Below are 18,637 nucleotides of genomic sequence, written 5' to 3' on the forward strand. Positions count from 1 at the left end.
CTTAGAAGTAAAGCAGCTGTCAAAGAAAGCAAAGAGTTTACATTAACTCCTTCCTCACAAACTGTTTAAGACCTGCAGGACACCTGGCTTTGCCTCTGCTGGGGCTGGCAAGGTGAGATGCCATGCTGGAGGCCTCATCCTCAGAATATTATCACCCATGGCATGTGTGCTGCAGTGAGTGAGAGCCACCAGTGAGCCATGCAGGAGCAGGTGGAGAGCCACCTCCAACTAGAGAGGTCGCTGTGGATGTGACAAAGTGGCAGAAGCAGAGAGAAAGGAGCAAATTAGGTTTATGGGCTCTTTATAAAATACGATTCAGCCTTGGTAATGCTACTGATTAATGTCAATCTGCAGGGTCAGGAAGGCTAAGGGTTGCTGGGGACTTCATGCAGGTGGCTCTAAATCCATAAACTGGGGACAACACCTTTCCCAGGCTCCTTCATCTGGAGAAAACCTTTTCAAGAGGAGTTTCAGTGGGCAGCAGGGTGAAATGCTATTGGATGCAGCTCCTTTCCTGATGTGCTGCTGTCAAGGATGCAGAGTAGGTGCCCAAGTGATGAGATTTGGCCATGGACTGATCAGCAAGGAGCCTGGAAAGAGCTGTTTGGGTTCTCTGCACTGCCAGAATTCCATGCACCTGTTACACATTGCCCACCACTGCACCTCATCCTTCAGTGAGGCTGAGGAACCTCTGGTGCCAGCGCATTACTTCCTCTTTTCCCTCTTCCTCACTCAGAACGTGGTAGGTCTGGTTTGTGAAGCAGCCATGGCGAATCACCTGAAAGAAGAGCTTGAGTTTGTTTCATAGAGTTGGAACCGCCACAATTCCTAAAATATGAGATAGTCCTCTGTTCAACTCTGGGGTTCTGGGCTTTGTTACCAGTAGGAAGTTGGTGTATGGGGGAGATTCTCCTTTGTGAGAGGGAATATAAGGACAACCTAATGGATGGAAGGTTTCCCATGGCTACCTATCTTGACACTCTGCAGTCATGTATCAATGCCTCTGCAAATCCCACTGCTGTTGGTACCCACCCCATACACACCCAATTCTGTCCTTTTGGAAGGAAAAGTACTGACAGATGAGGTTCTGCAGGGACTCGGGTCTTCTGTGCAAGCATGAATCAGGCTGCCCAGTGAGGTCGTGGATGCTCATCCCTGGAGATGTTCAAGGCCAGGCTTTGAGAAACCTGGTCTAGAAGGTGGTGTCCCTGCCTATCATGAGGGGTTGGAACTAGATGATCTTAAAGGTCCCTTCCAATCTAAACCATTCTGTGATTCTATGCCCAGCCATGGAGGAGAAGGCAAAGGCTAAGTAAGGGATGGCAGAGGCAGCTTCTTACCCTCTGGTTGTAGAGGCTGTGCTGCAAGCACTGGTGGCTTTTGAAGGCGCAGTAAGTGGGGTGCTGAACTCCACCCGAGTCACAGATCTGTGGAGATGGGAATGAAAACCAGAGAAAAGAGAGGAGAAGGAGAGATGGAGCACACTCCCAGCACCCACCTTGCCTGGGACATCCCCCGCTTGGAAGGTTGCATATTCTGCCTGCAGCCAGAGCATCACACGAGGATCATCGCAGCCCCGGGCGGCTATCAGGCTGCACCAGTATTCTGGTCGCAGGCCTCCAGAAACCTGTGCACCAAAATACTCCGAGGGCTCTGGGAAGCTGGTCTGCAAAGGGGTGGGATGAAAAGAGCCATGCGTTTCTCCCTCCTTCCCCACCACTTTGACCATCTCCTTCCTCGCAGGCCAGAAGGAGATGCAGCATGCTCGGTACCTTGTTGCCTGCAGCCCGGTGCTGGGTTGAGATCTGGGGGTTGATGTATGCGATGAAGCTGCCTGTCTTGCAGTGAACACGCCTCAGGTTGTAGATGTTCTGGCACTGCTCCATTTTCAGTGAGCAGAAAGCACAGGCAGGGCATAGGTCCATATGCTGCCTCCCAAGGCTGTCACACACCTAGGGAGGTGTGATGGTGCGGTCAGGGGGAGAGGCTGGGGAGCCTGGATCCCTGGTGTGGGTTTGCCTCACTGGCTCAACTGGGTTGGCTTCTCCCGGGGTGGCACCTGTAATGGCAGTGCCTACAAGCACTGCAGTCAGTACTACAGGGAGCCCTGCCCACAATGGGGGTCGAAGGTGGGCAGCAGCATCTTTACCGAATCTCCGAACCCAAGGATTTTTTCTTCCAACTCCTTCCATGCCTGGGTGACAACTGAGGAGACACAGACTCCCTCCAACACTGCATAGCACAGGATCATCACTGCTTCCTTCCTCTTCAGGGCAAGAAGACTGGCAGAGAAAGGGATGAAGGAGGTCAGTTCTCTTCCCTTGTCATGAGCTAAGATAAGCCCTTAGGTAAAAACAGAAGGGGAGGAAAACTGGCCTGACACAAAATAGAAAAACCTTTCTGAGAAAGCCTTGGCCAGCCTGCACAGTGAGTGTGCCAGCATGGTCTGCCTGTGCCTTTGCCTGTGCAACATGGAGGGGGGGCTTTCAGAGGGACTGGAGGAGGAGCACAGCTTCAGGGATTTTCCCAGTATCACCAAAGCAGCTGCTGTGTAGTTTTATCTTTACAATGGCACAGCAAGATCTTTGTTAGAGTCTGCTGAGCGCCAATTATGGGGCAGTCCCATTGTGGTCTGGAGAATACTATGTCTCTCTTCTGCTTGAGCCAATGTTTTTGATGGAAAGAGGAATTAATTGGTAATAATGGTGGTGAATTAACTGTTCATCCAAACTCATACAGGAAGTCACAGGTAGAAAACAGGATAGTAGGATAACAACAGTAAGAATGTTTTACATCTTAGGAACAGCAGAAATTGTAGGTTATTATACAAGAATCATGTGAATTATCAACAATGATGCAGAAGACATAAAAACACTCGTTAAATATTTCTTTCCTGTAACCAGGGAAAAGTCCCAGCGATAAACAGATGAACAGGCAAGAGCAGCAACTGCTGATGTTAAAATGTTCTTGCAATTCATTCATGTGCTAATGGGTAAGGAGGAGTTTCCCTGAGAGTGGCTGAGACCTCAGAGAATGGATGGGGGAACCAGAGGAAAGTCATTAAGGTGAGATTTCCTAACACCTGGAAAACATTCACAGAGTGAGAAGCTAAGGGAGCCAGGTGTAGCTGAGTGAGGGCACTGCTGAGTGAGCACTTGGTTAGACTGCACTTCTGCCTGCTCCTGAAATGAAGAGAGGCTTCAATGGTGACATGATTTCTCCATGTCTTGGAGGCTTGATAAAGATAGCCCAAATGTGAGTTAGGAGTGGGGCTGTAGGCAGAAGTAATTATCCAATGCCCCAACAGCTCACAGTGAGCAGCAGCAAGCGAGCATGTCAGGATCTCTGAAGTGCCTCTGAAGGCACTGCTCTCATTTAGATACTACAAGAGAACCTGGAAAATCTTGGTCACAAAAAATGTCTCCATGCTATTTTTTTTTTAAGATGTTATGGTCAAAATTGTTTTTATCAGAGTGCTGCAGATGTTGCTTGAGCCTGCATCAAGACAAGAGAAGGTGTTCCTTCAACACATGGTGTTGTGCTGCACTCTGGACAGGCTGCAAATAGGATTCAGGCGCACGAACAAATTATAGTGGTGCCAACCCACAGCACATCAACAACATCCACTGAAAAAATGAAGGCACTTCAAAACCTAGTAACTGATGTATTGCAAGACTGTGTATCTCTCACTCCAGTACAACACAGTACAACTGGCCTGGTTGGATGTTTTAGGAGGAAAGATCAGAGCAGAGAAGGAACAAAATGGTGGTCAGGTGAAATCTCTAGTGACTGGAAAAAAGGCAATGTCACACTTACTTTTAAGATGGGTAAAAGGGTGACCCAGGGAACTACCAACCTGTCAGCCTCATCTCTGTGTCAGGGAACATCATGTAGCAGATCCTTCTGGAAGCTATGCTAAGGCATGTGGAAGAGAGGGAGGTGATACAGGATAACCAGCATGGCTTCACAAAGAGCAGGTTCTACCTGACAAATCTTGTTTTTTGTTACAGCATAACTGCACTGGTGGACAAGGAAACAGCCACTGATGTCATCTACCTGGACTTCAGTGAGGCCTTTGACATGGTCTTTCATAACATCCTTCTCTCCAAATTGGAAATTGATGGGTGGACTGTTTTATGGTAACTGATAAGAAATCTTACTCAGAAGCAGTCAATGGCTCAATGTTTGGATAGAGATTAGTGGCAGGTGATATTTCTCAGGGGTCAGTACTGAGACCAATGCTCTTTAATACCTTCAGCAATGACATTGATCGTGGGATCAAGTGCACCCACTGCAAGTTTGTAGATGATGCCAAGCTGAGCAATTGACATGGCCAAAAGACAGAATGACATCCAGAGAGACCAAGACAGGCTTAAGAAGTGGGCCCAGGTGAACCTCATGAGATTCAGTAAATCCAAGTGCAAGGTCTTGCACCTGGGTTGCGGCAACCACTGCTGTCACTACAAACTGGGGGATGTAATGATGAAGCACAGTCCTGTCAGAAAGGGCTCGGGGTATTGGTGGATAGCAAGCTGGATATGAGTCAACCATGTGCCCTTGTGGCCTAGAAAGCCAACCATATCCTGGGCTGTATCAAAAGGAGCATGGCCAGCTGACTGAGGGAGGTGACCCAGCCCCTCTGCTCTGTGCTAAGACCTCACCTGGAGTACTGCATCCAGCTGTGGAGTTGTCAGCACAGGAGAGACATAGACCTCTTGGAGTGTGTCCAGAGGAGGGTCACAAAAATGACCCAAGGGATGGAACAACTCTCCAACAAGTACAAGCTGGGGCTGTTCAGTCTGGAGAAGAGATGGATCTGGGGAGACTTGAGGATGGCCTTTCAAAAGGGGGCTATGAGAAAGAAGGGGGCAGGATCTTCAGAAGGGTCTGCTGTGATGGGACAAAGGGAAATGGTTTCAAACTAGAAGATGAAAGATTTAGATTGGATATAAGGAACATATTTGTAAGATAAGAGTAGTGAGATACTGGAACAGGTTGCCCAGAGCTGTGGAGGAAGCCCCATCCTTGGAGACATTCAAGGTCGGCTTCACAGGGCTCTGAGCAACCTGATTTAGGTTGCAGATGTCTCTATTCATTGCAAGGAAGTTGGACTATATGACCTTTAATGAGCCCTTCCAACTCAAAAAATTCTATGATTCTATGAAAAGAATGCAAACTGAGGAGAGGAGTGACAGGTAGCAATACTGACAAAGCTGGAAAGAATGAAAATGTGCCAGCACAAAGAGAAACAAAGTCCATGTACTATGGAGAGCACAGTTCCAAAACCTGTAAGATCTTTTATGTCTACTCCTACATCCCACGAGTCCATATAATCTCTCTTTTTTCTTTCTTTCTTTCTTTTTTTTTTTTATTCCTTTCTAAACACTCACAGGAAAGCTTTTGAAATGTAAGCAAAAAGTCCCTCTGGTCTGTGCTGATCCCAGATGAGGATCCTGCCTGTGGCTGTTTAATACAATCTCTTCAGTATTTCACTGTGACTGAGCGCTGGGCTTCCCTGGGAGAGCAACCAGGGCCAGCCCCTGGGTGCACCTAGTACTGCTTCTCTGTAGAGAAGTGCTCTTTGAGTGAGAATTACCAAACATTTAGAGTTTATCTCTAGAGCAGTTGCTGCAGAGCAGCCCAAGAGAGCCAGATTTCAGTCTGCTGTGCTGATAAGTCTATGACAGCTGAAGACAGTCTCTGCCAGAACTCAGATCCTGGCTGCTCAGTTACAGCTGGATCTTAGGCTTTAAACACTGGCAAGCTACCTGAATCAGCTTGGTGGGATTCGTACTCTTTGATTAATGAACCTGACATTATTCTCCAAAATTACCTGAAACAATTTACCTACACATATATCACTGTTGTTTCACTATTCGTTTGATATTCTAGTGGCATGTTTTGATTTTATTGCTTCTTTATCATACCAGCATGACCAAACCATTAAAGTGAGAAAGACATTTACAGTCATTAAAGATGATATGAATAGCTCCAGTGTTTCCATCACCAAGATAGAAAAAGGTCTTGCTTGCTGTATTTTAAAGAAAAAAACAACAAAAAAGGATAACAATAACATGAAGCTTAGAATGTGTTTGCTACTAAGAGGTTTCAACAGCCCTTTGCTTTTTCCCACACAGTACTAGTGCAGCAAGTGCTGCCCAAGCCATATGCAAAGAACTAGAGGCAGAAGGGTAATGAAAGAGAACTCAGCTCCCATCTTCTTTAAAAAGAGTGCTTCCATAAGCAGCTAATAAGCAGCAATAAAGCATCTGCTGAATGTTGATGACCTACTTGTCAGAACAGACTCGAAGTCAGGAGTGGGCAGAAGCCTGTGCTTCATGACAAACTTCATAGATTCATAGGCTGTACTCAGTATGGCCTAACTACAGATACAGATCAGAACGCCTCACTCTCCTGAGCACTACTCACTGACTTTGCTGGTGACCACATATGCAGAAGCACAAAACAAGGTGCTATAGCATCCTCTCACTCATAGAGGAAATAGAGTCATGTTGTCAGCCTGAGGCTGACAAGAAATTATGTTGCTCTTGCTTTCACATCTATTTTCAGCTCTATCTCTGTTTTACATCTCTGCTCTGAGGCTGGCTGGCCTTATGGTTGCAAGTTGGGTTGGTTTACCAGCCCTGTTTTACCAACACTAGGTGCACCTGGGCCACTGCTGGTTTCCTTCCCAGAGACCACAGATCAGAGATGTTCCCTGCTGCTACTCATGGCAGCACTGAGGCTCTTGGTCTGATCACAGAGACCTTAGAGCAGTGGTGAAGACCCAGCCCAGCCTAACAGCACTGCTGCCCGATCCCTGTACTCATCAACACACTGCTGAGCATGGAAAAGGCTGCTGGAAACGTTGGAAATGTTGAAGACCTGTCATGGGAATACAAGCTCAGCTTAGCACCTCTGCACCATAACGTCATAACTGCTGTCCTGGAAAATGTTTAACAATTCTTATAGGCGATGTCTCAAAGGGAAAGTGAAAAAACACAACTGAGAAAATTCATCTAAGTCAGAAAGTTCATCTAAGTCACAGAATTCCTCTGTGACAAAAAGACAAAACTTTGGATAAAAGCCCATCTTGCGTTAGTGACTTGAGACATGGAGCAACATATCTCAGCCTACTTCACTTTTGGGGTGTCGCTGAGGAGGGCTGGTTGACAACATGCACCTCTCCCTCAACGTAATGAAAAGAATTTGGGCCGTTACTGTGCAGCTGCTGAACATCTCCGATATCAGCATGTGGCAAACAGGAGAGAAGGAGCAAACAACGGATTTGCAACTTCTGACTTTCGGGGATTGCTGCAGGAAACCAAAACCACTAAGGGAAAGATGCTGTTAACAGATTCAGAAAGAAAAAGATACATATATTTTTCTTTTAAAGCATATCTCAAGTAAGACATGGCATGGTTATAACGTGTTGAAGCCAAAAAGGATTTGTTGACGTGTCATGTAACCCACAACAGTAAATATCTTACATCTTATTCATAACAGGAGATGTTTAACAGTACATACTAGGAATAAATCTTTTTGAGTCAGTGAGTCTGAGAAATCTCTCTCAAATTCTTAGCATGAGGGCTGAGGGGATTTCCAGCCACCTGACATCACCTCAGAGTGCCAGAGATGTCTCAGCAGCCTGTGTGTGCCCCAAGACCAACAGTGCAAGTCAGCTGACAAGTGCTGGACACAGGAGTCACTGGGAATGTGGGGCATTACTCTGTCTTGGTCCATGCACCAGGAATCTGGCTGTGTCAACAAGACTTGGGATGCTGAATGGGATGCAGGGGTCATACAGACAAGCACTGTAGCAGCAGGAAGTTCTGGAAAAGGGGCAAGGCAGTTCTTGTGTTGACATCCTCCAATGTGTTGCACTGTGTTGCTGAGTGGTATGTACAGACCTGGTGCATGTTGTTGTCCAAAAGGGATGATGAAATTTGCCACAGAAATGAGAGTTGCAAGGCTTTATCATGTGAGCTACAGAGCTCTGCTTAGATTATTCCAGAATTGAAGAAGGGCATATAGGGAACTGTGTGGAGAAGAAATACAAGGAGGTAAGAAGCTCTTTAATTTTGAGGCAGAAAGCAAAATAAGAATAAAAAAAAATGAAAATAGATACAATAAACTGCATCTTTTTTTCTCCATAATGAATCACTGATAGCAGAAACAGTACATAAGTGTGCTTTGAGTTCTCAAACTTGTTATTTTGCTGTCATTGCCATCTCTCCCTCAAGGTCACCACCAGCCTCACTGAGTAGCACAGAGCAGCTGCCACAGGGAGGGCCAAGTGAGGAGGGATGGGAGTCCCACTGGACATGAGCCTGCAGGGCAGCCGTGCATCCTGGGCCCAACACCCAGGTCACAGCTACACACGCCTGGTGTTAAACCCCGTGCTGAGCAGGACCCTGTGTGCCAATAAGTCCTACCCATCACTGCAGGAATGGAAATGCCTCAAAGCATGGTGCCCTTGTTTTAGGTCATGCTTTGAAGTCCCTTGGAGAAGAGGCAGGATGTGGCAAGCAGTAAAGCTGACAGGCGCAGCCTAGCTCCCCTTTTTATCTCGCTTGAGTTTAAGCTTTGCTTAGCATGATTGATGGCACTCGGCTGTCAGGTTGCAGACACAGTCAGCATTAGTGTCTTTGAGGAACCCTGCAACAGAATAACGAGTGTCATCTGCAATCACAGCGGTCCCTCTGTAATCCCAATATAACTGAATCAGAGCAAGGCTCAATTTTGAGGCAGGGAAAACAAACATATCTTCAGTGAAGCATAATTTTGCCTTAGACTACATACACCAGGAAATGTTTGCTGGGCAGTAAAAGCCTCCTACAGTGTTAGGAAAGAGGATGACACAAGTTACAACCTTGTAAGAGAACAGTTATGGTTTTAAGAATTTGATGCAATTACATGGAGAAGTGGGATCTCAGGCTTAACTCTAGCAGCACGTGGTGTTTTCAGAAGACACCACATGTGCAGTCATGCACAAAGCGATGCACTTACAGGAAAGTCACTGTTCCGAGTCAAAGTCTCTGTTCCGAGACAAAGAATGAAATGACATATCTATGAAAATCATATCCTCTGTACCAAAGTACGGATGGACCAAAAACAGATGTGAAGGTAAGAAAATGTTGCTTTGCAGACCTTTTCTGTTTGGGCTCAGCAACCCCACCTGCCTGAACAGTGATGTGGATGGATCCTCTCAGGTCATCGCTAGATCACAGGAGCAGAGAAGGATGCAAGAAATGTCTGCAACAAGCTGGACTGTCACAGGTCTGGAGTAGGCCTGGTGTAGGAGCAGCTTTGCTCTTGCAAAGTGATAAAATGCAGATGCTCTCAAAGCCAGAACTACAAACAACCCAGGGAGAGCAGTGCTCAAATCCAAAGCATGAAGACATGCATGTGCTTGAAAAGCAATACAGGTCCTGCCAAGGTAGGAGCAAGGCTCTGTGTTCCCTGGTCCTGGGTTGAGTGAAAACAGAGCAACTCTCAGAAATCTTCTCAAGCCAGGCTGTATGAAGAAATACCTGCTTGATACTGTGTGCAGGGCAGCATAGAGATACAGTGGTGTCTTCCAGAAACCCAAGGCACTGTGAGTGTAAGGAAGCACCTCCTGCAGGTTGCCCGGTTTGTCAGTAGCTGGAAGCTGGGAGGAGGGTGAGCGCAGTGTGGGGAGGTGAAGAAGGCAAAGCCCTTCCTGCATGCAGCTCGGGCTCAGCCAAAATGCAATTTTTCATGACTCATGTCACCAGGACAGCAACAGAACACAGAACAGTAACGGAACACCTATTAGCAATGCTCACTCTGTGCTCAAGCAAGGGCAGGGAGGTGTCCAAGGGACTGCTCATGCAGGAACACCTGCTCTGGATGGGGCTTGCTTCTCAGAGCTCACCCCCATACTCAGGGCAGGGCCACTGGCCATGCTGCTACTAACACATGAGGAACAATCTGTGTGCATGGTACGTGGCAATCACCACTGCACCAAGTGTGGAGCTGAGTCTGCCTCACCTGCCAGGGGGGGCCATGTCTTGCATCTTCTCCTTTGCACCGGTGGTCACGCTCCCCAGATCTGAAGTGACGGCAGGGACTTCTGTGCCCGCCGCGGTCTCCAGGGAGAGGGCTGCACTGATAAGCTGCCAGACGCCACGCTGCAGGCGGTGCTCCCAAGTGCTCTCTGCCCAGGCATGGGATTGTGAGGGGGCAGGGGTGGGTGGCACTGGCAGGGCAGATGGTGGTACAGGTGGGCCCTTGTCCTGCAGGGATCTGGGCACCACTGGCATGGCTGGTGGGATCTTCCGCACCAGTGGTTTCTGACTTGAAAGTGCATAGGAGTACTTCAGAAGCATGTCCACGTTGGAGTGCAGATGGAGGTCAGCAGGAGAAAGAGGCGGCTTCTCTGGTACTGGGGAGAGAGCAGAACAGGAGGGTTGGGAGCCACTCCAGCAGTTATTCTCCAGGAGCATGGAGGGCACCCTTCTGAGCGCAGCCATATAGCTGCCTCCCCCTCTTAGCAGAGCCATGACCATTCTGCACAGGTGCTTCCTGATGGACTGGGACTATTTTTGCCAGTCTCACAATCCTTCACAAAATCACAGCATGGCTGAGGCTGGCAGGGCCCTCTGGATCATCTGGCTCAAGCCCTGTTCCAGCAGGGACACCCACAGCAGGTGCCCAGGCCCACCTTCAGGTGCCTCTGGAGATCTCCAAGGAGGAGACCCCACAGCCTCTCTGGGCAACCTGTGCCAGTGCTCCATCATCTGCACAGCACAGAAGTGCTTCCTGGCATTCAGAGGGAACATTCTGTGCTCCAGTTTGTGCTCACTGTCTCATGCTCCTCAATCACAAGACTCATTCACAAGGCCAGGAAGAGGGAATTTCCTAGGCAGTGTGCTGACATGACAGCACCTGCATGTCTACCAGTCCCACAGCACAGCATAGACCCAAACCTCACATCCAGTGTTTCTGGAGGGAAGAGCAGCTATGGACAATCATCAGGCAATCAGAGGCACTCAGAGCCATTCAGTGCATCCATACCTGCTTCTGTAGGAGAGCTTTCATCTTTTGCCCAAAAGTCCACATCATAAGGTTGCTGCTCTGGATGAAGAAGGCCTTTTGGAAAAAAACTCGGACATGGGATTCGCTGAGTGGAAAAGACAGAAGTAAGAATCCCTTCCCTTCCCTTCCCTTCCCTTCCCTTCCCTTCCCTTCCCTTCCCTTCCCTTCCCTTCCCATCTACTCTCCCTGCATTCCTTTGTTTTGTCTCTTGCTTGCATGCATCTGCTCACAGCACTATTTAAAACAACATGCATTTTCAGAGGCATGCGCAAGATTCTGTACAACGGTATCTGTTGTCTGTTTTCTGTATTCTTCTGTTCTGGCCCCTTCCTTCTCCCAGGTGATGCTTCTCTCTCATGGCCCAAGTCCCACTGCTCACCTTGACATAGAATTTGCGCTTGGAGCAGCGATACTGGGCAAACTGGCAGAAGGTCTGAAACCGTGGTGCCTCAGGGAAGGCAGAGCAGACAGGTCCTAGGGATGGGTGAGAGAGAAGGGAGGTGGGGGCAGGCCTCGGGACCAGCCAGAGCATGACTGGGATCAGCATCTCTCAGAGAGAGGCTTATTTTCAGAGCATGCTTGTGATGAACGGAAAGTTAAAGCTGCCCCCAGGTGGAAATCGCAGTTTGGTACTGCTAAAACTCCTGACATTTGATGCCACATGTTTCGCTATGCACCCCCCAGCGGTTCAGTTCACCCATCTGCCCTTATCTACATGGCATCTTCCTTTCTACAGAAATCCAAACCTCCTGTTTGCAGGACACAATAAGGATTCTTATTATTCACTAAATCACAGAATGGTTTAGGTTAAAGAGGACATCTGAATGTCACCCAGTTCAACGCCCTGCTCAAGCAAGGCCACCTAGAGCACTGTCCCTGAAAGGTGAAAACATACAAGGCAAGTAGCAGTGGTAGGTTAAGAGATGACCAGACCAGATCTGGGATCACCAGGGAAGACAACCTCTACAAAACAAAATACATAGGTCACTCTGAAAGTAGTGCTTCCTATTTATTTGTATGGAAACTATAACTGATACAAAGAGCACAGTAACACCATTTGATAGAGCAAATTCTCTTCTACAAAACACTATTTTTCAACATAGTCACCACCATTAGCTAAGCATTTTCGCCAGCAGTGAACAAGAGCCTGCATGCTGTGCTTGAAAATATCTGCACCAGTGGAGATGACCCAGTGTTCCACAGCTGCTACAACAACATTGTTGCTAGGAAAATGTTGCTTATGCAGATCATCTTTCAGTGGCTCAAACAAATGGAAGTCAGAAGGCATCAATTTTGAACTATATGGTGAGTGTGGTAGGACAGTCCAGCCAAGACTGGCAATGTATTCCATGGTCTTTCAACTGGCATGGGGCCTGGCATTACTGTGTTGTAAGAGGAAGGTTGTCTTCTTTTCTGTCCTGACTTTGGAAGTTCAAGCCCTCAGCTTAGTAAGCATTGTGATGTAGTGGTAGGAGTTGATGTTTTGTCTGAGTTCCAGAAAATGCAGAAGGCTCCCCCCTTTCCTATCTTAAAAGACAATGCACACTACTTCACCCACTGAGGGATATGTCTGAAACTTTTTCTTTGATGGAGAATTCACTATGGATTGCTGTTTTGATTCCAGCTCATAGAGATGACACCCCATCTTGTCACCATTAATGATATGATCCAAGAAACTGTAATCTTCAGTCACGTATTGGTTCAACAGGTCCCGAAAAACTTGCGTGCAGTGTTCTTTCTGTTCCTATATGAGCATCTGTGGATCCACTTGGCAAAAACTTTCTGATATTCCAACGTTGCCACCATCATTTCCAATGCATCACAGATGATATTCAGCTTCATACACAGTTCCCTAGTTGTGATCCACTGATTCACACGGATGAACTGATTGAGATGCTCTTCATTTCATGATGTGACAGCTGTGCATGAATGTCTGGAATGTGGCTTGTCTTTCACATCACTGTCGCCTCTGCTGAAATGCACCACCCACTGCCTCACTGTGCTCACATCCACTGTTTGGTCTCCATAAACATTCAGCCAGCATTGGTGAATGCTAATGGATGCAATTTTTTCCCACATAGAGGAATTCAGTGACATACCTTTGCTTCATCTTCACGCCCATGTCAGACTCCATTTTGTCACCCTGCCCCTCTGCTGCCCTCTGTAGCATGGCAACAAAATGTAATAGAATATTGGCAGGGAGGTTGAGTCTCTACTGCCATACCAGCAACGTCCATCCACCTTTGACATTGATGGTCAAAATAAATAATAAAATAGGAAGCATTACTTTCAGAGCAGCCCTTGTAAGTTTGTAGTGATTCTAGCCGTACCAGGGTTAGTGGAAAGTCCAACATGCTGTGGGCAAAGTCTGTGCTTGTGCACACCTGTACAACAGCTTTTTGAGGGCACTGCTTACCTTACTGGCTCAAATCTGCAGCCCAAAACCCTGGGAAATTTTGGGAAGGAGGTGATTTTGTGCTCCATCTGCTCTGCACATGCATGAGCAGAGCAATTCCATGACTGCCTATGTCTGCAGGAGAGCTTAGAGCTCGACGTGCTCACCATTTTGGTCTGTGTCCTGCCTTCAGACAAACACCAAAGCTCCTCCAGCCATCCTGCCCACTCCTGCAGCATTCTGTGAGCCCACAGAGAGTGGAGAAGCCACTCAGGAGCCTCCTGGCTCCTCTGGAACCCAGAAGAACTCTTTGTGGTCCCAGCAAAATGCAACACCCTCAATCCAGCTACGTGTAAGCAGGTAGGGAAAATTTTAGAGAGAAAAGTGTCTTTGGGAACCCTCAGAAAACAACACAGTGACTGCAGGTCTGGTCCCTGCAGGCCTGCCAGGGGGGTTCAAGCACTGATGGAGGTGGTAGAGATGGGTTTTTTCAGCATGCATTGCGCAGAAACCAGAGCATCCCATTCTGCCATGTTATTAGCTTAGAGTTGGCTGTTAATTTTGAGAAAAGCAACGGGCAGATCCAAACATGAAGATGATCAGAAATCAGGGAGGACAGACCTGTCGCATCATACGGAGGCAGATACAGGCAAAATGCTGAATAAGTCAGCGGTCTTCAAAGGAAGTGAGGAAGGTTTAAGGTTCTACATGCAAAAAACATGCTGAAAACACCACAGGTATTACCTGCACCTGAGGCTGATTACTTGAGAAGCTGCTCTCTGCCATGCAGTAAGCAGGAGGCCATAGACCTGTCTAAATGGTACCTCTTCTCTTGCGCTTAGCATAAAGATTCACCAGCAAAAATACAATTTCAGCTGTTCATCAGGAACCAACTTGACTGAAATGAACCTGACATCTCCCTGCCCTTTGCCTTTTCTCTGAATCCTCTGACATTCTTGCCAGGAGGAGACCTTCCAGCACTGTTAATTTAATGCATAAAATCTTTTACTTTGTTCCTGTGCTCATCCTGCCCATTTGCTTGCTGCAAACAGCTACAGCTTCTGCTGGATCTCAGGAGGCTTGGGCTTTGTGGCCAACTCCATGTGCAGGAGCTCCAAGTCCTGAAGGGTTTCCAAGTAATAAGCAATTATTTTACAATTACATCTTCACTGAAAGATGGAGCCAGCCAAGTTACTTTTACACCTGTGTTAGGAAAACTTCCTCTTGACACAGTTCATCCACGTAACAGAACACTAGGAGGTTACATGTACATTTCACAGAATCATAGAATCATAGAATCATAGAATCATAGAATGGCCTGGGTTGAAAAGGACCATAGTGATCATCTAGTTTCAATCCCCCTGCTATGTGCAGGGTCACCAACTAATCAGACCACACTGCTCAGAGCCACAATGGCTTAGGCTAGAAGGGATCTAAAAGTTCCACATCTGCCACAGGGAAGGGCTGCCACCCTGGGCCCTGCTGCCCTATGCCCCATCCAACCTGGCCTTGAACATCTCAAATGATGAGGCATCCACAGCTTCGCTGGGCCGCCTGTGTCAGTGCCTCACCTCCCCGAGTGAATCATTTTTCCTAATATCCAACCTAGATTTCCCCTCTTTTAGTTTAAAGCCATTCCCTCTTGTCCTATCGCTATCTGTCCATGTAAAAAGCTGGTCTTCCTCCAGCTTATAAGGCCCCTTTAAGTACTGGAAGACCACAGAGTGGTCTCCCTAGAGTCTTCTCCAGTCTGAACAAGTGCAGCTCCCTCAGCCTTTCTTCATAGGAGAGGGTTCTCCATCCCTCTGATCACCTCCATGGCCCTGAACTTCCCTTCTTTAAAGCACGACATAACTGCTTTCCTGAGCACCACATGTGAAGAAGCACAGTCAACACTCACGAGTGCCAGGACTGCCCAAGTCCTTGTAGGCAGTGGCTAAGCTGCCCGTGTGGCTTCAGCAGTGGGTCCCTGCTACAAGAGAAATGCAGGAGGCTTCAGAGCGAGATAGATGGGGATCAAAGATGTTGGTCAACAGACACCAACCCCCTCTGCTGTCAGGGGTTGGGTACCGGGAAGTGAGAGACCCAAAGCAGAGCAGCAGTGGGAATGTCTCCAACCACTAGGATGGTGGCTTGGTGGTCCACAGTGCTGGACTGCCCCTAGCTCCTCAGTGTCAGGTGCTAGCAAGTGAGGCAGGAAGCCCAGGACCTCTCCCTGGGTCTGTTGGTGCAGGATGGGAACCATTCCCCTGGCACAGCTGCAGAAACAAGCAAGAAATAGTTGCCCTCAAGCTGCAGTCCAAATAAGCAGAGACATTTGGATAATCATTCATTTCATTGACGTTCATAGCTAAATATAAAGACATATTTTTTTATGAGAAAATTGCTCCTATTTTTTTTTTCTCAGAAGAAAAATAAAACAGAAGTAGTCCCAAGTTTTTCAGCTGCAGAGATATAATTATGCCACTTAAATTCTCTGATGCAGGGGTGCAGAGAAAGTATGATTGCAGAGATTTAAAGGGTGCTGTTGCTATGGCACTTTCTGAACTGGGATGTTTCTTGGCTACAGAAATGTTAAACACTTTAAAAAGCAGCTTATCAGCTCAAGGTTTCTTAAAGGCCTACGATAGCCTTCTGCATTAAACCCTAAATCTAGCTGGAAAGAGCTGTTCATTTCAGCAAGGGTAATCTGGGAGGAATACAGAGACACTGCAGAAGCATCCAAGGATGAAGTTAGGAAAGCTAAAGCCTAGATGTAACTGAAGCAGGCCAGAGATGTCAAGGACAATGAGAAGAGGTTCTTTAAGTTATTAGGTAACAAAAAAAGACCAGGATAATGTGGGCCCATTCTTTAAGGAGGCAGGGACCAAATTATTCAGGACATGAAAAGATTTGATGTACTGGATGCCTTTTTTGCTCCAGTCTTTACTAGCAAGAAAAAGGGAAAACTGAGGCTGTATTCTTGGTGGAAGACAATCAGATCAGGGAGTACTACAGTGAACTGGATCCATGGATCTCAATGGGATGAACCCTCAAGATGGCAGATGTTATTGTGAGTGTACTTTTGGTAATTCTTGATCATGGAGACTGGAGAAGTGCCCAAAGACTAGAGGAAAAGCAAACGACCCTGCCAATCTCAGGAACAGTGCGAGCCTTGGGAAACAGAGGCTAGGCAGGCTCAAATAGGTCCCTGGGAAAGTGCTGGAGCTGCAATAATGAAAACCATTTCCAGACAAGTGAACAACCAGAAAATCATCAAGAGCCATGCTAGATCAACAAGATAAGGTTCTATAATAAATATGAAATAATATGAAATAACTGCCCTGGTAGGTGAGAGGAGAATGGTGGATATTGTCTACCTGGGTTTCAGTTAGGCTTTTGAGGCTGTCCCATATAAGATCCTCAAATAATTCTAGAGAATTATTTGATGTGTGGACTGAATTGACAGACAGTGTAGTGGGTTGAAAACTGACTGACTGGCTGAGTCCAGAGGGCAGTCATTGGCAGTGAAAAGCCTAGTGGGAGGCCAGTAACTAGGGGTGTACTACAGAGGTCAATATTTCATCCGGTCCTATTCAACACCTTCATTAATGTTCTAAATGACAGTTTATGGAGTCCAACAATGGGCCATAAAGATGATTAAGAGACTGGAGTGCTTCTCTTACTAGGAAAGGTTGAGAGAACTGAGACTGTTCTGCCTGGAGAAGAGAAAGCATAGGTGGATCTCATTAGTGTCTATAAATACCTAATGGGAGGGTGCAGAGGACAGAGCCACGCTCTTTTCATTGGTGCCCAGTGCCAGGACGAGAGACAATGGGCACATTCTGGAGCACAGGAGTTCCAGCAGGCAGCCCTTCTTTACTGTGGTTGGCAGAGCAGATCTTTCAGATATTCAGAAGCTGCCTGAGTATGGTCCTGGGCACCCTTGCTGTGAGTATCCCTGCTAGAAGAGGGGTTGGACCACGTGAACCCAGAGGACTCTGCCATCTCAACCTTTCTGCGATTCTGTGAAGAGGAGAGGTGATATAATAGCAGCCCACAGTGACTTGGAGGAGAGCTAAAGAACAGGAGAGAAAACCTCTTCTTGGTGGTGCCAAATGAAATAAAAAAGAAAAATCTGGAAATTCCTTCCTGAGAGGTTCACATTGGCCACTTTTTTTGCAAGGAAATTGGCGCAGCACTTGAAGCTCCCAGACAGGCAATCAGAACAACTTTGGAGGCTTCTGTAACTTGTCTGCCCAAAGCCAGGGTGATCTAATGCTGAAATTGTATTGATCTGAGTCTGACTTTGGACTACAGACCCCAGAAGGGCCCATCCCATCACCATTCCCACTGTCTGTAGGCATTTTGACAGCTACTGCTTCTGGAGGTGAGGTGATCCCAGCAGCACCCTGAGGTATTCACAGTGTCCTACCGTCAGGGACATGGCCATGGTTCTCCTGCTCATCCAGCCGCAGGACTGCAGGGCTGAGGCAGCCAAAGGTCTGACGTAGGTGGCAGGATGCATGGGCCTTCCAGATTGGCCACAGGCTGGAGAAGAAGAGCTGGTACTCGTCATTGGACAGGGGGCTGCCCACGGGAGGCACTGGTGGCGCAGCAGAGGATGCCAGCAACATCAGCAGTCCTGGGGAGACAGCAGAATATACTTCCTCTCTTTTGCCTTTGGCTGGGGTCCCCCTTCTCTCCTTCATCCCCTGTGCCACTTTCCACTCTACATCGTTTCTTAGAACCTCCAGATCCCCCCCTGGTTGAGCATGATTGAGGGCTGGAACAGAGAGCAGGCCCGACATGATGGTCCTGTGAGAGGCACGGGGCTGGAGGAGATGTGGGGTGAGGGCACAGTAGCAGGGAATTCTAACACCCACCCCCTAGCCTAAGCACAGTGCCCCAAGGCCCTGCTGTGGCCCCTGGGAGGATGGGCAGCAGCCTCGTTAGTCACTCACTCAAAAGGGAGGGCAACCTCAACATTTCTACCCCTTGTCCCAGCACTCCCGTCCTGCTGGGCCTTCTGCTTGGTGGCCATGGCAGCAGCGGAATGAGAAGGGGATGGCATCACAGCTGGAGCCTGGAGCCCTGCTGGTACCAGTAAGGTGGGAAAGGCTGGTGGGAGCTCACAGGGACATGAGGTGCGAAGGGCTGATGAGGGGACATGTGGACACAAGTCCCACTGGTATTAGTGAA

The 18,637-nt window shown here is 47.7% G+C and overlaps 1 protein-coding gene across 1 annotated transcript; it reads right to left on the bottom strand.

Annotated features, from left to right (window-relative positions):
- Positions 1-5: 5 nt before the first annotated feature.
- On the bottom strand, positions 6-18,424 carry LOC122155607 (acrosin binding protein). Its single transcript, XM_042809611.1, has 10 exons — positions 18,400-18,424; positions 17,871-18,080; positions 11,441-11,595; positions 11,041-11,146; positions 10,015-10,408; positions 2,150-2,282; positions 1,773-1,952; positions 1,499-1,666; positions 1,341-1,427; positions 6-778 (listed from the first exon to the last, which is right to left on the bottom strand). Exons 1-10 carry the CDS (start codon positions 18,422-18,424, stop codon positions 665-667), a joined length of 1,572 nt encoding a protein of 523 aa, XP_042665545.1. The 3' UTR covers positions 6-664.
- Between the last annotated feature and the right edge of the window lie 213 nt (positions 18,425-18,637).

This window comes from Centrocercus urophasianus, unplaced genomic scaffold, assembly GCF_019232065.1.
Source record: "Centrocercus urophasianus isolate 14NV4802_14NV808 unplaced genomic scaffold, USGS_Curo_1.0 seq_12, whole genome shotgun sequence".
Classification (NCBI taxonomy): domain Eukaryota; kingdom Metazoa; phylum Chordata; class Aves; order Galliformes; family Phasianidae; genus Centrocercus; species Centrocercus urophasianus.

Bases quoted from the DNA above. Each gene is read 5' to 3' on its own strand.
- LOC122155607 (XM_042809611.1), bottom strand. From the start codon at position 18,424: ATGTTGAGGTTGCCCTCCCTTTTGA. The intron at 2,283-10,014 runs GTGAGGCAGACT...TTTCTCTGCCAG, and splicing joins GACATGGCCCCCCCTGGCAG to TCTTCTTGCCCTGAAGAGGA. The intron at 779-1,340 runs GTAAGAAGCTGC...CTCTTCTTTCAG, and splicing joins ACAGCCTCTACAACCAGAGG to GTGATTCGCCATGGCTGCTT.